The sequence below is a fragment of the Monodelphis domestica genome, chromosome 7 (genome assembly GCF_027887165.1).
Source record: "Monodelphis domestica isolate mMonDom1 chromosome 7, mMonDom1.pri, whole genome shotgun sequence".
Taxonomy (NCBI): domain Eukaryota; kingdom Metazoa; phylum Chordata; class Mammalia; order Didelphimorphia; family Didelphidae; genus Monodelphis; species Monodelphis domestica.
In genome coordinates, this window is record NC_077233.1 from 110,971,003 (window position 1) to 110,987,172 (window position 16,170).

Sequence of the window (16,170 nt, forward strand, 5' to 3'; positions counted from 1 at the left end):
CAGCTGGGTGTCTTAGTGGATTGAGAGCCAGGCCTTGAGAGCCAGGCCTAGAGACGGAAGGTCCTAGGTTCAAATCTGACCTCAGTCACGTTCTAGCTGTGTGACCCTGGGCAAGTCACTTGACCCCAATTGCCTAGGCCTTACCACTCTTCTGCCTTGGATCACAATATTGATTCCAAGATGGAAGGTAAGGGTTTAAAAAAAAAAAAGAAACTAGGATGTATCTTTGAGTAACATCCCCAATTCATTACAACTAATTTTGTTTTTTAAAGCCAGTTCTCTTTGGGAGACAAGTCATTCAAATTTGCAACCTTATTCACATTTGTGCGGGTGAAAGAAATTTTTTTTCTTTCTGTTAATATAGCAGCAGGGGTTGAATACTGTCCAAATGTGATTCATGAATAAGACCTTTGTTTTGCCAGTCGAAGTGTCTGAGTTACCTTGCCTTCGTGATTTTCAAGGAATTTCCAGCTAAAGGAAACTGTCCAAACCAATGCATGTTGGCACTAAGGTTGTGACTTGCTAAGTCACACAACAGCTCATGTGTGTCAGAGGCAAGAATTTGAATCCAGACACTTTATGGTTATAAAGATTGGTCCTTCTACTACTATACCCTACTGCCTATTATCACATATGTAAGGATAATAATCTCCCTCTGAACTGTAGGTCTTCCCTAATGAGGGAAAAATTATCCTAATTGCCCTAAGTACTATTTACCTTAAAAATAATAAAACCAGAACAAAAAAAAGTAATCAGAATCTATTAGTTATATGCTACAAAAATGAGAAAAACATGCACGAGAAATACCTTCAAAAATGTAAAAACCTGGGGCAACTGGGTAGCCCAGTGAATAGAAAGCTGCCCTCTACATTCTAGTTTCAAGGAGAGTGAGGGTGATATTTTGAAGAGGAAAGGAAAATTATTTTTTTAAGTGCTTTGCATTTTTAAGTTTGTGAGAATGGCCATGTAATACACATTGACAAAATATACTCATATTCTCTTTGACTTTGACAACTCATTGAAGTAGGCAAAGCAGATAGATAGATATCACTCTTCCATTTGTGTTAATAGGCAAAGCATGCAGAGCTAATCCATGCCAGAGCCAGAAGCCAAACAATTCTCATTCTAGGTGCTTTGTACCACACCATGCTCCCTCTCTAGAGGAGGATGTTAGAATGGAAGAGTCCCATCTAGAAAGGCAGCACTGATGGTGGAATGGAAGAAGCATGGATGTTTGTCAACGTGAAATCTAGAAACCCCAAACTTGTAGCCTAGAAAGATTTTATGAACCCCAAGTTACAGGACTAGCTTGTAAGTTGGAGACCCCAAAGCGTGTCCTTATTCCTCTGAGAATCCATCCTGAGGGGAATCTCATGCTAGCAGTTTCAGACTAAATAATGGACCCTAAGGTGGGGGGCAAGCCCAAGCCAAGTGACTCTTGTCTCCAGAAGCTTCTCCCACTGTATCACACGCTCCTTTGGAGGATCGAACTCAGGACCTTCAGCTTACAAGACTGAGACACTGTACTGAGCTAGTCACTTGGCTTGGGCAAGGCCCCACCTGACTGGGATTATCTTCTAGCTCAGTGATCCAAGGCCATAATTCACCTTTATGTGTCTGTTTCCTTATCTGTATTATGAAATAGACATATCGCCTGTTTCATAGATTTTAGAGGAAAATAGTAAGCATTTAAAGCACTATAATTATTCACTTTAAACATCTGCTTAAGCACATATATAAAGGCATGGGAATGATCATGGCAAGGAAGGTACTATAAATTAGGAAAAAATAATACTGATGGCAAAATTAACCCTTTAAAAATATTTTTGGCCACTAATTTCCCCAAGGGAACTCTAGAAGCTATCCCCCGCCTTTATTTATTTATATTTGGGGGGGAGGGAATCTCAGAGAAGTTCTTTAGAAAATTAGCAGGGGATCTCAGAGGTCATAAGAATTTAGAGTTGGAAGGGATGTTAAAGATCATCTCCTAGTCTGTAGTAATGTAGTCCTATTAGAATGGAAAACTTAAGAAAACATCAGAAATGAGGCATTTCAGGCCATTGTGCATTGAAACACACACTACGCTGGTTTTACAATTAAAAAATTATTTTTGTTAAATATTTCCTGAATGTAATTTTTTAAAACAATCATTAAAATCAGTTTTTTTTTTTTGAGTTCCAAATTCTCTTTCCCTTCCATCCCTCCCCTCTTAGAGAAAGCAAGCAGTTTGATATCAATTAATTAATTGTAGTATGTAAAATCATGGAAAACATTTCCATATGAAGTGCTTGGCTTTCCCCCATCCTTGACTCACAGCTAATTCCACTCCCCTTTCCTTCCCATTCCAAAGATCTACAATTTTCGGCTTTTCAAGACCTCCAAAACCCAAGTGTAGAGAGGTGCCTTAGGACTGCGCGTCCTTGAACTTAGGAGTCCGCCGGTTGGTAACGTGGATACCGAGTGAGGGGCGGGTCCCCGGCGTCACAAGAGCCAGGGCCGGGATCACAAAAGCTTACATGACTCCACCATGGGGACGTCATAGTAGGTCCTGCGAGGGACGTCACGGGAAAGCCCCGCGAGTGGGCTTTGGGGGAACTGGCACGTGTTGGAGCGCCGGATGCATCGCGGCGGCTCCGGGCCGTGCTGAAAGGCAGTCGTGGGCGCGTGTGGGTGGGCACAAGCGCCCTACCAACAAAAGCGCAGCGGCAATTGGGAGCAAGAACACTGGGTTCATGGAGTCGGCCTCTGTGTAGGGGGAAAAATCCACCCGATCGACGAAAACCTGACAAAAGAACTGTGCAAATAAACAAAAAGTTGCTTTTTTTTTCTTTTTTGAAAAAAGGGAGAAGCCCCTCAAAATTTCTGAGGTTGGTTGTGAGGGAAACAAGCCCGCCCGGGGCTCCCAAAGAGGTTGGAAGCAAAGAAGTGCGGGGGATGCACTGGCCGGCCCGCCAGCCAGCAGCAGCATCCGTAGCATCAGCATCAGCAGCCCGAGATGCCTCCACCCGTGAAAAAATGCATTTGCGAACTATGCTCCTGCGGGTAAGGTTCCGCGCAGCCGCACCCGCCCAGGGGCGGGTTTGGGCGGGAGTGGTGGGTTCTTGGAACTAGCCGCCTGGGGAGCAAAGAATTGGATGGAGCAGGCCACCAACCATTGCCAACCTTGAGATTCAGCTTGCCGGGAGTTTTAGCTTGAGAAATGTTCGCAGTAGCAAAGCCGAGGCAAAAGAGCCTCCAAAGCCGGCTAATCAATTCCGCACTGATGTCTGTGGAGGTTTATATTTATTAAGAATCCCACTGTTCAACCCAGTTATTGTAAAGGTGAGGAAACTGAGGCTCAAAAGTGATCAATGACTCCCTTAAAGCCAGGCTTCTAAAGGGAGCCTAAAAGGAGCAGGGATCGGAACCCAAGGCCCTGACTTCTGAAATCCAGGCCTTTTTCCCCCTTCTTTTTATCATACCAGTCTCCTAGTTTGGAAATGGACCAACAACCAGTAGGAGAGGGGGCGATGGGGAACGTCCTTTAGGATGATAGTCCTCTTCAGAAGTGATTTTGTGGGAATTTTATACTCCATGTTATTTAAAATCTGCTCTTAAATGTCTCAGAAGGACAAGTTCATTTATGATTCTTAACCTGCAAAGTGCCATCATTCCCACTCTTAACATTTAGTGAGAACGAAAGTTCTGATTCATTAGACTAAGGAAGGCTAATGCTGTCATTTTAAGGCTTTTTTTCTAAATTCTCTTGAAATATCTCCCCAGCTTCCATGCACTTCTCTGATTCATAATCACACAAGAAAATACCATGACAAAGACAGCTGTTGGAAAAATGAGTGTGTTCTGTTGTCTTACAGTCTTGCCAGAAGGACGCCTAGCTTCTTGACAGACGGGGCAGGCAGAGTCTTGGTTTATTTACGTGTGTATCAGTAAAATAGAATATTAATATATTAGCAACTAGAAAAGCTCTTGTTGCTAGACTGGTCACAATCATAGGGGATACTTTTAATATCTATGTTTTTAAACCAATAGAAAGTAGAAACAATTGCATTAAGTAGGGGCAATAAGTTTAAAAAAATTTTTTCCTCAACTACATGAAAAAACAATTTATTAACATTTGTTTTGTTTTTTATATTTGAGCCAATTTCTCACCTTCCTGTCCTTCCTTTCTCTCTGAAATGGCAAGCAACCTGATATATAGATTTTACTTACATATGTAATTGTGTAAAACATCTTTACACATTAATCATCTCATGGAAGAGAACTTGAACAAACAAAAGAAAAAGGAAGAAATAAAGTGAAATATAATATGTATTGATCTGCATTGAGATTCCATCGATTCTTTCCCTGGAGGTGGATATTTTTCATCATGGATTCCTTGAAGTTTTTCTTGGACAACTATTGCTGTTACTATGTACAATGTTCTCCTAGTTCTGCTCACTTTACTTTGCATAGTTCATATAGATCTTTCCAGGTTTTTCTTAAATCATCCTTCTCATCCTTTTTTATAGCACAATAGTATTCCATTACAATCATATACCACAACTTGTTCAGCCATTTCCCAGTTGATGGGTGTCCCCTCAGTTTCCAGTTCTTTGCCACCACAAAAAAAGCTGCTATAAATATTTTTGTACAAATAAGTCCTTTTCCCTTTTGGGGCATAAGTTTAATATGCCCCAAATATATAATATATAATTATATTAATTATAATAATAATTAATTACATATATTATATATATATATAAAACAATAATAATAAGCTAGTTTTGAAAGCAGAAATCACAAATTTAGCCTTTAACACTTTCCCTCTGGAAGGATTCTTGCCTCAGATCCCACTTCTTACCTATTAAAAGCCAAGACTATGATAAAATAATAATATACCTGTGATGTTTTGAATTCAAAACATGAATGAAGTTACTTTCCTAAGGTCAATCATGTATACAGCTTGAAAGTAGCAACATTAGAGCTTGAGCTTAGGACTTCTGACATGGTGATGTGCCATACCATATTGCCTTCTTGTTATCAGGGAATATCCATACCTATTAATCCAGCTGTCATTTTCTTATTCAGACCTTCAACCCTTCTTGGCTGCATACTATTATAGCCTCTTCACTGTTCTTCTTGCCTTCATTTCCCCCTCCAAGACATTGATCTATTGTTGCCTGAGAAATATTCCTAACAGCATTGTATTGTGATACTCTTATTCATAAACCCTCATAAATCTGTGGCTCCCCATGACTGGTTGAAAGAAAAATAAAGTCATATGTTCAGGGATCTAACATTCTCAGCATCCCGTTTCCAAGCAATCAACTCATATGACACTCCTTCATGCCTTCTACCAGATTCTTAATAAATATTTATTGATGAATAAGTGAAAGAAATGTATCTCCTTCATTCATGCTATAATTTGACATCAACCTGGTAGCAAAAGGGACATCTGTGACCCAGGACAATAATGGGCCATCATGCTAATTACATTTATATACTACTTCAAGGAAAAGCGAGCTGTAATAATAGAGATTTGCTGTACCTTTTTTCTGTTCTTGCTAAGTAGTAAAGTGTGTATAGTGCTAGATGTGAAATCAGTAAGTCCTAAATTCAAGCCTAACCTCTCACATTTACTAGCAATGTGACCCTGGGCAAGCCACTTAATCTCTGTGTGCCTCAGTTTCTCCTTTTGTAAAATGGGGATAAAAATAGCACCTACTTCCCAGAGATGTGAGGATCAAATGAGAGAGTGATTATAAAGCGCTTACTTAGTATACTGCCTGGCACATAGTAAGCCCTATTTGAATATTAGATCATCATTATTATGTCTATAATAGTGGTCATTTTTATTTAGTGTTCACTAAGTTCAGAATAGAACTATGCATACATATGTCATATGTATTACCTTAAAATTTGCAAGGTACTTTTATGAACAGTCTGGTGAAGTAGATTATGCTATATCATTAATAAGTATTATTGTTCTCTAATTAATGGATGAGTAACAGAAGCTCTGAGAAGGGTAACTTACTTCTCCATAACCGAGGCAGGATTCAAAGTCAGATTTTCTGACCCCAAATCCACCATTCCATTTCTACTTGTCCACATTGCCTCATGGTATCATATCCACGAGCATTTTATTAAGTGTTTACCCTGTATTAAATTCTGGATTATTGTGCTAATAAGTTTTGCAGGAAGGTGTTAAATACTTAGTGTACCTTTATTAGCTTAGTAGCCATACAACCAAATTTGTTAATTATGACAAATAACATCATCAGTCACTACTACACTACTGTTGTATCACTGAAGGTTATCATTACGGCATCTTATGCCAGAATAGACTTCTGAGGTCCTTGGCAGATCCTATATATTTACAAAACCACAGAACCTCCGGATTGGAAGGGACCTCAGATGCCATCTTGATCCCATATCTAAGCAAGAATCAATCTATTCTACTTAGATCCTCAACAAGTGATTATCTTAATCTCTAGTGAAGGGAAATCTTATTACCTCATATGCTAGCCCATTCCACTTTTGGATAGCTCTAATTGTTCAAAGTTCTTCTTTATGTCATGCCTAAATTTCCTTCTCTAATTTCTAAACTATGTTCCTAGTTTTGCCTCAGGTAGGGCCTAGAAGAACAGTCTCACCTTTAGTCAGTCAGCAAACATTAAGTGCTTACACTGTCATACACTGTAACTAAGTGCTGAGGATACAAAAAAGGTAAAAGACAATCCTTGCTCTCAAGGAGTTCCCAGTCTATTTTGGGGGACAACATGAAAAGAAATACAAATACAATACCAACAAGCTCTCTATGGGATAGGCTAGAAATAATCAACAGAAGGAAAGCATGAGAATTAAGAAGGATTAGAAAAGGCTTTCTAGGCAAGAAGGTGGAGTTTTAGCTGGAACTAAAGAGGAAGCCAGGGAAGTCAGTCTGTTGCTGTGTGTAATATTCTCTTGATTCTTTTCCTTTTCCTTTTCATAATTTCATGTATATTTTTTCATGTTTTTCCAAAAATAACCTGCTCATCATTTCTTACAATGCAATGCTATTCCATCACAATCATATGTCACCACTTGTTTAGCCATTTCCTAACTGGCGAGCATCCTTTCCATTTCCAGTTCTTTACCACCACAAAGAGAGCTACTATTAATATTTTAGAACAAAAAACTTATTTTCCCTTTTCCCCAATTGCCTTAGGAAATAATCCTAAGGTACTGCTGCATCAAAAGATGTACACAGATTTGTAACTCTTTGAGCATAATTCCAGATTGCTCTCCAAAATGATTAGATCAGTTCACAGTTTCATCAACAGTGTACTGGTGTACCCATTTTTCTATATCTCCTCCAACACTTGGCATTTTAGCCAATCTATAACTTTGATTTCTACATCTTAAAAGTCTGTTTATATCTCTTTACAATTTATCCATCAGGGAAAGGTTCACATTTTCATGTATTTCAACTAAGTTCTCTATATATTGTAGATATGAGACCTCTATCCAAGAAACTATAAATTTCTTTCCCCAGATTATTAGTTTTGTTCTAATTTTGGCTACACTAGTTTTATTGACACCTCATTTTACAGAAGAAAATGATACCCAGAAAAATGATGGGACTTTTCTATATGTTAAGCGACAGATTTAGAATTCAGATCAACCAGGTCTAGACTCCAGGTTTTCAGACTCAAGAGGCCAGGGATCTTTTTTTCCAGTTTTTTTTTGGTTCCCTTCTTCATGGTCACTTGTCCCATAAGCTATAATCTTTGCCAACTGCCATCCCACCCAGTCTGCTCTCAGGTCTAAGACCTTGAAAACCACAGAATCCTAGTGGCAATGCTGACATTCAAAGAATGGAGTCAGAGGAGAGGGAGTAAAGACCCTTTCCCCTGCCTGTTACAGTTCAGTAGGTGACAACAACAGCAATATACAGTTTAATGGCCAGCTTTGAACTTGATTCTTAGCTAGATCTTATGACTCCAATTCTATCCTTTCAACTTTTTGCACTTTGTAAAATTTAGATGTTGATCAGTTTCAGGCTTGGGAGCTGGATCATGGGATTTTTTGAAAGTCTCTTGAGATCTGGGGTTCTTTATTAGAGCAAACCATGATGCCCAAGATTTCTGATTATGACCTACAAATAGTCTTCAAAGCTCATTCTACCATTTCATCACCCTGAAGATCAAGAAATTCTCATTCACTGATTCAGTCCCATTTTCCATTTGGAATAGCCCCACCTACAGAAAGTGCTATGTCCTCCTTCCCTCCCTGAATAAATGATTCCATTCCACTTAGAACCGTTGGGCTATGTGGCTGGTTCATGTCATCCACCTCGAATATTTTGGGATATCTTGTCACCAGCCTAGACCCTATGCAAACACGTCCCCCCCTTTCCTCCTATCCTAGGAACAGGAAACAAATCAATATTACCACTGCTTCTGAAAACTGTGGGGCAGTAGTTGTATGACTTCACTCATGATCCCTGTGATTCTCTTGAAACAAAAACTCCCTTCCCATATATGTTGCTTCCATCTATCAGAATATGTTTCTTGAGAACAGGGTCTGACTTCTGTCTTTGTATCCCTAGCACTAAGCATAGTGTTTGGCACACCAATCGGTTAATAAGCATTGCAAATGGAGTTAACCTGGGAGATGCCAATATCTATAGCATGCAGAAAATTTTAGAAGAAACTTATATTACTAAAGAACCAAAATAATGAAGATCTGTGCTATGAGGTAAAAAAAGAAATGGTAACCATCTGGATAGTAGCACTGGCTGAGGTATAGAGGTTTATTTCATGTAATTCCAGTCTTCAAGATCACAATATAGACTTTTTCTTTTTTTTTAAACCCTTACCTTCCATCTTGGAGTCAATACTGTGTACTGGTTCCCAGGCAGAAGAGTGGTAAGGGCTAGGCAATGGGGTTCAAGTGACTTGCTCAGGGTCACACAGCCCCCTACACTTTTTCAAGTCACTTCTGCATACTTTATTTGAAGTAAATGAAATTCTTGAAATATTCCTCCTGGCACTGACTTAAAAATTTAAAAAAAAAATCCTTACCTTCCATCTTAGAATCAATACTGTGCATTGGCTCCAAGGCAGAAGAGTGGTAAGGGCTAGGCAATGGGGGTCAAGTGACTTGCCCAGGGTCACACAGCTGGGAAGTGTTTGAGGTCACATTTGAACCCAGGACCTCCTATCTCTGGGCCTGCCTCTCAATCCACTGAGCCATCCAGCTGCCCCTCTTTTTTCTTTTAAACAAAAATTTTGCTTCATTTTGGCCAGAAGATGGCAGCAGGCTACTGATGATTTATCTTGTGCCGGCTATTGTCAGGACAGTAAAGCTCATGTCTGCATAAAAGCCGGCAGTTCCATGGTTCCTCATCACGCTATTTCTCACATTTCAGTGTTGTTAGGCGCTGTACAGCGAAAGGAGTCACTTATTAACTCTCTCAAGCCAAATAGAGCTCAATTAGTGGTATAGTTTGCTGCAGAGTAAATAACAAATTACTGACAGTTCTAAAGAATCACATCAATTACAGGTTTCCAGAACTAGTTTTGTCTAGACCTAGTACACAGCTTACCTGCCTACCCATCATTTCCACTGGAGGGATTTGGGCTCCAGCGAAGAACAAACACTGAAAGGTAATCATAGTCTTTTAAAGATCAGGTCGGGGCGGAAAGTACCTTCATCACAAGTTATTATGGTATATTTTAGAGCTTCTTTCAATCATGTTGCCCTTCTGTAGTCATTGTTTCATTTCATTATTTCATGGAAATCTCATGATCTATGTTATGTAAATACTCTCTATTAATATTTGACACATGAAGAGCGTGAAGCTCAGTGACTGTAAATGAATTGCTCAAAGTCATACCAGTTAAGGATGGGTAGGAAGCACAATGGGGAGAATGCTGGATCTGTTGTCAGGAAGCCTTGAGTTCAAATGTGACCTCAGATACTTACTAGTTGAATGACTGGGTGAACCTCTTGACCCTTTTGGCCTCAGTTTCCTCATTTATAAAATGAGCTGGAGAAGGAAATAGTAAGCCATTCCAGAATCTTTGCCAAGAAAATCCCAAATAGGGTCATGAAGAATAAGACATCAATAACAACATACAGGTTAATGGCTAATTTTGGATTTGATCCCTAGGTCTTACGATTTTCGTTCTTTCAACAATAAATCAAAATACATTGAAGCTATCCACAAATACATGTGTCCTCTCCCCTGCCCCCACCTTAATTAAAAAAAAATCTATCTGGCATGTTAATTTCTGGTCCTCTATGACATTATTCTTTCCCAGTTCAGAATCTACATTTACGTAAATTTCACAATACTATTGTTCCTAATACTACTCCATCAAATCAGTAAGCATTTAAAAACACCTACTATGTGTTGGACTCTATGTTAAGTGATAGATTAAAAATATAAACATGGAACAGCCTGGTGGTTTTAGGAGCTTGCATTCAAGGAGGGGGAGATTACAGAAACTCGTATAAACACGTGTAAATTAAATCCAAGATATTTTAGGGCACTAGCAATTGTGGGGATCAGGAAAGGCTTCATGTAGAAAATGGCATTTGAGAGCTTTTGGTAGGAATGGATTCTACAAGGTGGCAGTGAGGAGGTGTGCATTCTAGGCATTGGAGATGGCTGATACAAATATATGGAGACAGGAGATTGAATGCTTTGTGTAAGGAAAGCAAGAAGACCTATGTGGCCATACCAAAGAGTACAAACAGTTGAGAAATGTGAGGATGGAACGGTAGGTTGGATACTGGTGGTTGAAGGGCTTTAAAAGTCAAACAAGTTTTAATAAGGAAATAGGTCTTGATCAAGGACACATGTAAAACCTAGTGGAATTGCGCGTTGGCTATGGGAGGGGGGTGGCAGGAAGGGAGGGAAAGAAAATGATTCTTTTAAGCATGGAAAAATATTCTAAATTAACTAATTAAATAAAAAATTTCCCCCAAAAGTTAAAAAAGTTTACAGGGAGACACAACAGTTTATTGAGTCACAACAGTTGACATGACTAGACACATTTCAGGGAAATCACTTTTGGGGGATAGACATAATTGGAAATTTTTTAAATGACCTCAAGTATCTTCCTGAAACAAAGGCCTTTAAAAACCTTCAGTGTTCTTTGGGCAATCTTATAGAGTGACAAGTCAAGGACCATGATGATTTCCAGATGGTTGAAGATTACTAATGGCTGAAGAGAGGCACATGGTGGATGGGAAATAGACATTAAAAGTGAAGAATAATTGAGGAGAAAAGGTATAAAGGATGGCAATAGAGAAGTATATGGGCAGGAAAATCACTTAGGCAGCTGAGCTGGTGGATTGGAATGAGGAGAAACGTGAGGGAGAGGGACCAATTAAGATGATGTTGCAGTGGTTTAGGTGATAGCTGCTGAAAGCCTGAATGAACTCAAGTGCTGTTTGTGTGAATCATTGAGAAGGAGGTGGTTGCAAGAGATATGGAAAAAGAAATGGAAAGAGGAGTAGGGAAGATAAAGAGTCAAGAGTAATGTTGAGGATATGACCTTAGGAAACTGGAAGGATGGTGGTATCCTTAATAGAAATAGAGAAGAAATCCTGTGTTCTTAGAGGGCTTCTCAAACCTTGGGAAGAGGCATGATGAAGAAAGAGAGGATTTGCATACTCATAGATACAACCTCATTGGATTTTTTTTAAGTGAGGAGGGAGAAGGGAAGGGGCATTAGCTACAACTTTGATGATTTAATTCCCTGGTCTTAGTCTTCTCCCATTGAGATGTTTTATAGGTACCATTTCTGCCTAAAACATCTAGGTTTTAAGCAAGGCAAAAATTGTAAATCATATATGCTGGAACAGAAAGAAAGCTTATTTGTATAGATTTTCTAGTTCAATCTGCCCATTTCAGAGATGAAGAAACAAGCCTGAGGAAGCTAAATGATTTTTCCAGTCTCACACAATTGCTAAGTAGAGGAGTCAAGAATCAAATTCAAATTCTTGACTCTAAACTTTGCATTCTTTCTTCTACATTATGTAGTCTTAAGAGTCCTTTCTTACCTCTGCTACCCACAAGCTATTCACTTAAGTGAAATGTGTAATCTTGTAAGTGAATCTTGTAAGACTGGGAATATTATTCCTTTTTTTTTTACGCTATTATACTATATTATACTATATACTATATACTATATTACGCTATTATAGCGTAAGGAAAACAAGATATTCCCAGGCTTACAAGATTTTTAAGAATAAAATACAATGTAGTCAGGTATCTTTGAGGTTTTGTTTGGTTGGAGATGGAAAAAAGATTTACTTATCCAACTGGAACAGGAAGGGGAAGGGGAAGGGGAAAGGGTCTTCACTCCTTTTCTTCTGACTCCATTTTTGGAATGTGGGCATTGCCACTCCCCTTCTCTTGCAGGTCAAGACTTACTGTCTTACATCTGCCCTTGACTTATAAGCCTTCATGAAAGGGAATAATGGGAAAGTGACCACAACAGTCCCCAACCCCTCTCCTCCATGAGACCACTAAATGTTTTTTTTTAAAGCCTGCATTAAAATTTATTTAAAAAGGACTGAATCCACATGGCTTGATCATTCTCTGCTTTTGTAAAGTTTATAAAATACAATTCATAAGATTCTCTCTTATATAGCGTAGGAGCCCCTAGTAGAGAGAGAATGCCAATGATTTAGACAGAAAATACTTCATGCTACTTTGACTTTTCTGTATATATTTTTGTATATATATATATATATATATATATATATATATATATATTCTGTATATATTTTACTTGCTGCCCTGTCTCTCGCAGCTCCTTGTTCACTAATAATGGCTCACATATTAGAAGCAGCTGTTAAAAGAAACCTGGTTTCTGGCCTTACCCTAGTCAAATAAGACAAACTCAGGAAATAAGACAAAAGAGTTTATTAGCACACCAAAAGAGCTTGTAGATGGAGTGTGGAAGGCCTCCATTCAAACTGTGGACTGCTTTTTTTTTTTTATGGATTTTATTGCCATCTAAGAGCAAAAGTATTTTGGCTAGTACACAGAATTATGAGGAGACGGGATGAGTGCTGCCTCAGTTCCTCCCTAAATATTTTGATTGATTCACACAATTTATGAAGGAGTAGGATTAGTGTGGCCTCAGCTCCTCTGTTATTACAGTATTGTGGGGAGATGGGATTAGTGCGCATGGCACCACCATCTTCTGCAGGCTAGCTGCCATACACTCAAAGTCTAAACAAGGTTTTAAAATGGAGTCACTTAGACTGACTCAGCATAAGAAGTTGACTTGGCACATAGATCAATCAAATTGTTATCTTGAATAAGCTGGCATCAGAGTACTGATTAAAAACAGGATGTGTAACCAAACTTTAAAGAATACAAAACTTTTGGATTTGACATTTGGGGTGCTTAGAAGAGACATAGCATGACATTATTCTTTATTCGAGAGAGAGAAATTTTACAAGAATTAGAAAAATTCAGCCCCAACCCCGACTTGGAGTTGTCAGAGTCAGTCTGGGGCTGAGTATTCAATTAAAAATTGTAAAGCTCAGATATTCAGATTTGGATGATGCCAGCCACTTTTCTCTCCCATCTCTCATCTCTTCTTCAAATGACCAATTGAACCCCTGCATCCACTATTTCTTATGGTGGTTTCTGCTCTGAACAAGGGAACAACTGATGTCTCTAGTTAAGGCTTAATTAGTTCCCCTTAATTAGTTCTCTTGGGTGCTGGGCACCTTTTTGCCCACAGGAAACTTCCCTTCAGTGTTCTACTTCAATCACAAAAGTAAATGAACATTTAAAAAATGTAAAGTAAGTGCCAGGTAATTCAATTTGACAAGCATTTATCAATTGACCAATTGCTAAATACTAGATCCTGGGAATACCAAGACAAGAAACTAAACAGCCTCTCAAGGAATTTACATTCTGCTGGGGGCATCTGACAGACAAATGAGAGATCATTTGAGGAGGGAGGAAGAGATGGGGGAAAGGAAGAGGGAGTGAAAAGGATAGGAAAAGAGAGAGGGAGATAAGGGGGAGGATAGAAGGGAAGAAGGAGAGAGGGAGATGGAGGAGAGAGAGAATACTAACAAGTGGGAACCTGGGAAGACTTCACAGAGAAGGTGATACCTGAGGTTATTATACAGCATCAGTTAATTTAGATCATTTCTATCCTTGGCCCTCTTTCTACAGACTCCTATTTTTGAACAATCCTAGAAATAGTTAATTCTGGAAAGCAGTCTAGCTAAAATTAGGTATGGACCAATTATATTATCTTACAATGTTTACCAAAGATAAGATCAAAATGGATACATGATGTATACATAAAGGGAGATATCATAAGTAAATTAGAGGAGCATGGAACATATTATCAGAATTATGGATAAGAGAAGAATTTAAGAATAAACAAGAGATAGAGAGCATTGTAGGATATAAAATGGATAATTTTGATTATATTAAATTAAGTTTTCATATAAATAAAGTCAATGTAGCCAAGATTAGAAGGGAAGCAAAAAATTGGGAAAAATTTATAAAAATATGAATCAATCTCCAATTGATAAATAGTTAAAGGATATAAAACAGGCAGTTTTAGGAAAAAGAAATCAAAGCTGTATATGATTATATGAAAATGTTCTAAATTATTGCTGATTAAAGAAATGCAAATTAAAGGAATGTCGGATCATCCAAAATGAGAAAAAAGGAAAATGGCAAATACTGAAGGGGATGTGGAAAAATTGGGGAGAAAAAACATTTAGCTAAGACTCAGACATCACATTCAAAGAATTTAGAATCAAATAGATGGATAGCACATTATAGATTTTACAGATGAGGAAACTGAGGCCCAGGGAGGATTAAATCACTTGTCTAGGGTCATATAGTATACAATGAAGCTGTAATTTGGACTCAAGTTTCTCTTCCTTCCAAATCCAGCACCACTTACACAAACAATGCTGACTCTTTTGAAAATCTTGAACTTGAAGTTGCTATAGTTAATGAAGTAATCGATACAGCAGTAACTTTTACATCCAATCATTCTTGTGGCTTGCAAAACATACTTTTTTTTCTATTTAAGTGATACAGGAAATTCCAGTGCTGATTAATGTGTCATTAAATGTTTATATTGCACTGGCAGCATGCTCAGCAGTTTATAAAAAAGTGAGTTCCTTAGAAGACTCCCAGAGTTGAAAAGGATGTGGATTTGGCCCTTGAACAGTGCATAGGGAGTAAGGTGATCTCTCGGGCAAGCCATATATCTGCAACTTAAATCAGTTATGTTAACCAGGGAGAACCTTGTTATTTTAATTTTGGAAAATATTTTCTTCACATTGATGGAAATTTCCTTAACCATACATTCTTATTTTCTTAGAGTCTTAGTAACAAATTGAGAGGCAAGGGGGAAAAAAAAAGAAGCTCTGGTCTGATATGACATATTTTCATGCAGAATTCTTGTTTTAATTTTAGATATGTACTCCATAAAGAAAAGAAAAGGCACAGAACAGCTTTGAGAGATATTTTGTAGTGCCTTTTTATCTTGGCTGATTCTTAGAAGAACACATATCTGGAAGTAAAGAAATAAACAAACAGACAAAATCCTTACCACTATCTTCTCTTCTGCTATGGAATGTTCTTTATTGCAATTTTTAAAGGTTAAACAACAAGGTGTGCATGCATGTCCTTTCAAAGCATTTAAAACATGACATATTTTGGAGTTGGCAAAGTGTTCATGCTTAGAATTTAGCCATCTGTTCACACACCTTACATCTTACAGAAAGAGAATAAGACAAGACAGTCTGTGTAATTTCCCAAATCCCAATTTAATATCAAATTACACTAGCAGAAGAATAAGACAAACTATATATAATACTTTAGGGATTTGTGATTTTGTCAATGTGGGCATTCCTTCTACCAGTGCATATCCAAATTGTTCTACAGGATTGTTATGTCTCCAGAATTCTTTGTTCTGAGACCAGGCTGAATTCAGCCAGGCTGTCCTTGGGCAACAGATAGTCTGTCATTGAGTTTTTATTTTAAAAAACTGAATCTGTTAGAGTTTATATTGTTCTTACATACCCTTTGAGATCCCATGAAAACCATCATTTTTTGAAGAAGCATCAAAAGGAATAGTCTAGGGGAGGAATACTGATTATAAGGTATACTATGCCAAGTACTATAGAGAAGAGTAA

General features: G+C 38.2%; 1 protein-coding gene across 2 annotated transcripts in view; it reads left to right on the forward strand.

The window, feature by feature from the left end:
- The first annotated feature begins 2,548 nt into the window (after positions 1-2,548).
- The window catches only part of SAXO1 (stabilizer of axonemal microtubules 1), a 110,307-nt gene continuing 96,685 nt past the window's right edge, over positions 2,549-16,170 (forward strand). Inside the window, exon 1 of one of the 2 annotated variants that reach the window (XM_007499614.3) lies at positions 2,549-3,042. In XM_007499614.3, coding sequence (XP_007499676.1) covers positions 2,996-3,042 — 47 coding nt within the window. In that variant the 5' untranslated portion in view covers positions 2,549-2,995. The remainder of the gene's footprint in view (positions 3,043-16,170) is intronic. The other variant, XM_007499615.3, reaches the window with a different exon arrangement.